Below are 4,112 nucleotides of genomic sequence, written 5' to 3'. Positions count from 1 at the left end.
AATTTTAGCCATTTTATATTAAAAACCGGTTTACAGGTGTACCTAATAAAGTGGCCAGTGATTGTACACGTAGACGCCGAATCGGCTCCATTCTAGCATCACAAGCTAACAGGGCTAACACGGATTAGTGCCAGAAGTCTGACTAAATACGCAACACTTACACGGTCGAGTTAATTAGTAAACCGGTTAGTTAGCGAGATACTAAGTTACTAAATTGTCCTGGGGCTTCACGTCCATCAATACACGCTAAGAAAACAGAATGGAGCCTCTGCTAGCAGCGGTGTTGCTACGCTAATGTCGCCATTTTGGAAAGTGACGCGACGATGACGTCATAGCTGGAGAGAGCTAGTTTTATTTTAAAGGTGATTATTTTATACGGGAAATGTTATATAAATGCACGTAAATGGGTGAAAATAGTTCAACAGTTAGAAACCTAACATGTTTTGTTAACATAATTGACCAAAAGGTATCAAGATTACAAACAAACAACCTTTTTTAAATGACATTTATGACCTACAATGGCAATAATTTTCATTTATTTTGTACGAATGCCACCGTCTGTACCCCCTGGTGATTTCTTTTGAAAATCCGATTTAAAAAACAATTTGAGAATGAAAATATGAAGAACTTTTGGGCCAGAAAACATCAGAGCGGTAAAATCTTTATTCAGCTTACACCACAAATAAAGCAATACAGCAATATTTTTACTTCTCAAAAACAGAGTGTAAGCAGCATTCATTCTTAAATATAATGCAATAAATTGTTACATGCATGTCATTAATTAATTATCACCAAGTTTTACTGCAATAGAGAATAAATGTCATATGATTTAAGATTGATATTTGTAAAACCCTCAGAGCTATTATATTTGTTATCATCCCAGTTCAGTAGAAGTAATGGGTGACTACATCCACAAGAGGGCAGTAAAGCTACATTACCAACTGTTGTAAAACACCAAACAACATGACATCGACTGAGCTGTTTGCTATGGAAGAAAAGTGATGTCACGAGGATCACTGTGATGTTCACAGTCCGTCCAGAAACTGCTCAATTTCACTGCACCTATGATTCTTGCCTCTGTCTCTGATCTTCTCCAGAGTTTTAATGCTGTTCTGTCTAAAGAACGACTCGTGCGGTATCTCCGCCGCCTTCATGTGATAATCCAGCGATCCGTTGAAGTTCTGCCGTTTGAAGTATAGAAATTTCGCATACGAGTTGTAAAGGACCTGCTTGTTTGCAGGTTCCAGGTCACGTTCGAGCAGCTCCTGGTATATGGCCTCAGCTTCATCCAGGCCGTGAGGGGACTGTGCGTACACACTTGCAAGGTCCATTCTCTTGACTAAGGAAGAATGTGGGTAAAGAGTAATCACCTGCTTGTGGAGACTGATCCCTTTATCTATCATTTGCGGTGTCGGGTGATCCATTGAATTGATCTTCCACCTGTAACAGAGTGCCAGGCATCTTTTCAGATAGCGTTTGTCTGGATGGTTTTGGAGAGCCTCCTCTGCCAAGGCTGTAGCTTTGTCAAAAGAGTCATCGCTTCTGTAAATCCGTAGTATCACTTTGATTCCACTGTACCTGCTGACGGGATTTCCCAAAATCCTTGTTGCCAACTCACTCACTTCATCATTAACATCTTCTCCTCTGCTGGCACGCCACCTAAGGTACACTGCAGCAAGGTACAGGTTCTCTGGATCCTGTTCCTTGGCATTCTGCATTCTCTCCATGAAGTCTGCCCCTAGTTGGTTCTTATCGTGCTTATGAAGACTGGCCCACCCTATCAGATGGCTGGTCTGCCACTCCACCATGTCTGGCTGCATCCCGATGGCTTTCTGGAAGTATTCGCCTGCCAGTACCTTGTGTTCTCTGCTGAACTTCAGCAGAGTCCAGGCTTTTTCTGCATAGATCTCCGGGTGCAGCTCGTCCTGTGATGGAGATGGGAATTCTTCCTTCAGAGCAGCGACCTTTGACAGGTAAGCCTGACTCTCTGCTTCCTCACCTTGGCGATAGTGCAGCCAAGCCAGATTTCCATAGTTCACCAGCAGCCATGGACCCCGGTCTGCGTCTCTTGTTCGGTTTAGAGCTTCTGCAGCCATGCTGAAGAAACTCCTGGCTTCGTTGGCTTCATTGGTTCCCAGCTGGAAGTGGATGTAGCCCTGCAGGTTGTAAATGTGACCCAGCCAACAGTTTCCCTCATCAGTTCCGATGTCCTCCAGCATCTCCCTCTCCCCTAAAAGTATGGACTGGTTGCCATCCAGGTCCCAGGTGAAGTGGCACTGCAGCTTTTTCAGTTTGGCCTCCAGCGTAGTCTCACTCTGTGCGGCGCTGGTGGAGTTTAATTTAAGACATTAAAACGTTGTCACTATGTTGACAGAATATTCTCAGAGTGGCACTTTTACATTTATCTCTTATTTATTGGCAGAAATTAAATATACTGTCCATATTTCTACGACCCCTGTGTTCAGTTACTGATGTGAGAGTACTTTTAAAAGTAAACACATTTATTTAGAGAGGCTTTTAATATTCAGTAGCACGGTGACACATTCTGTCTGTTCTTTCTAGTTGTGCGCTTTCATTATTTATGTTATTGCCTTGCAGATATTTTAAAGTGCCATAACAATCAATATTAATTGATTGATTGTTTTTTGTAAGTGCTTGGGAATAAAAGTCATAAGGGTTTTCCTCTAGGCAAGGGCCTTGCTTCATGGAGGCTGCCGTAATGCACCACAATATTTCTGCAGCCTCCCAAACAAACGGATCGGCCTGAGATGTGAACTATGCAAATGAAGAAGAATGTCAACCAATCTTTAAGAATTGGGGCACCCAATGGCCGACATATGAACGTTTTTCTCTTTTTTCCCATCACGGAAAATATAACACAGTTTAATAAATGATAAACAAAACAGCGTTTGGTCCGTCTGCATTCTGTGTCTGCACCAAGGTTATAATAGTTTTAGTTTTCCTCTGTTTTAATTCAAGTAAAGATTCAAAAAGGTCATAATAAGTATTGTGTCATAAAACCCCAGCAAAAGATGCCATTTTAAACATGCATTAGGACAGAAGAATAACCATCCAAAAAAGTTATATCACTAATAATGAACAGGAATATCTTAATAGGTGGAACTGGTTTATACCACTAAGTTATAATTAGTGACATAGTAAAGTAAAAATAATGATTCTGCCCATAAACACTTTCTAAAACGTTTCTAAACCACACCATCTCTGATATTCTTTATTATTAATAATGATAATAATAACAATAATAATAATATGAATTCACCTCATCCTGATTCACCACCTCAGCTCGTCTGGTTATAGTTGGATTAGACTTGGGATCACTGTTGTATCGTCAGCAGCAGTTTGTGCAGCAGTGTTTTGGGTGAGGAGTGGAGACCCTTCTATGAGGGAGTCTGTTACTTTTGCTTCTCCTGAAACAAAACCGTGACTCAGCAGTTACGCCCTTTAACTTCAGTGAAATGACAAATATGTTTGGATGGAGGTTTGTGTAGCTATTCTTGACTGCCAGGGGGGTATTCCATCAACGTAGCTAAGAATTGCCAGACTTAGGTGTAAGCTTGAAGCTTGACTAAGCTCCACTTTCCAATCTAGCTCCAAGTCGTTCCATCAAGTGAAATCAGCTGGCTCAACCTGACGCTTAGTCAAGCCTCAACTGTTAAGCCTCAACTTGTGCACGGCCACAGGGAAAATAAAAAGCCCATTCTAGTCGAGCGCGGAAACTGTGAAAAATGCCGAAAAGCAAGAGGAAAAGAGCGTGCAGAGATGTTCTCTGCAGCGGAGCAAACCCTCCTCATGGAGGTATATGACGATTACAGCCACATAATCTGAAAGAAGGGCAATACCGCGGCAATCAATAAAGCGAGGGATGTGGCGTGGCAGAATATTGCAGACAGGCTGAATGCGTAAGTGACAAAGAAAATGAAGTATTTCAGCATCATCATGTTATATAAATCCTCCATCAAAGGGACAAAATATATGTAGACAATAATCTACCAAGTGATTTCTTGATGGTTTTTGTTTTAAACTAATCAATTATGTGGATCTATTAATGCAACCAAATCCCTAAAATTAAAAGGAAAAGACAGCCCTAATAA

General features: G+C 41.3%; 1 protein-coding gene across 1 annotated transcript; it reads right to left on the bottom strand.

Moving 5' to 3' along the window:
• Window positions 1-645: 645 nt before the first annotated feature.
• On the bottom strand, window positions 646-3,592 carry LOC131467653 (interferon-induced protein with tetratricopeptide repeats 5-like). The gene is made up of 2 exons (XM_058641679.1): window positions 3,281-3,592; window positions 646-2,325 (listed from the first exon to the last, which is right to left on the bottom strand). Exons 1-2 carry the CDS (start codon window positions 3,283-3,285, stop codon window positions 1,026-1,028), a joined length of 1,305 nt encoding a protein of 434 aa, XP_058497662.1. The 5' UTR covers window positions 3,286-3,592; the 3' UTR covers window positions 646-1,025.
• Between the last annotated feature and the right edge of the window lie 520 nt (window positions 3,593-4,112).

Source organism: Solea solea, chromosome 10 (genome assembly GCF_958295425.1).
Source record: "Solea solea chromosome 10, fSolSol10.1, whole genome shotgun sequence".
Taxonomy (NCBI): Eukaryota; Metazoa; Chordata; class Actinopteri; order Pleuronectiformes; family Soleidae; genus Solea; species Solea solea.
Note: the sequence above shows the minus strand (reverse complement) of the source record. Positions and strands in the feature narration are given on the sequence as shown.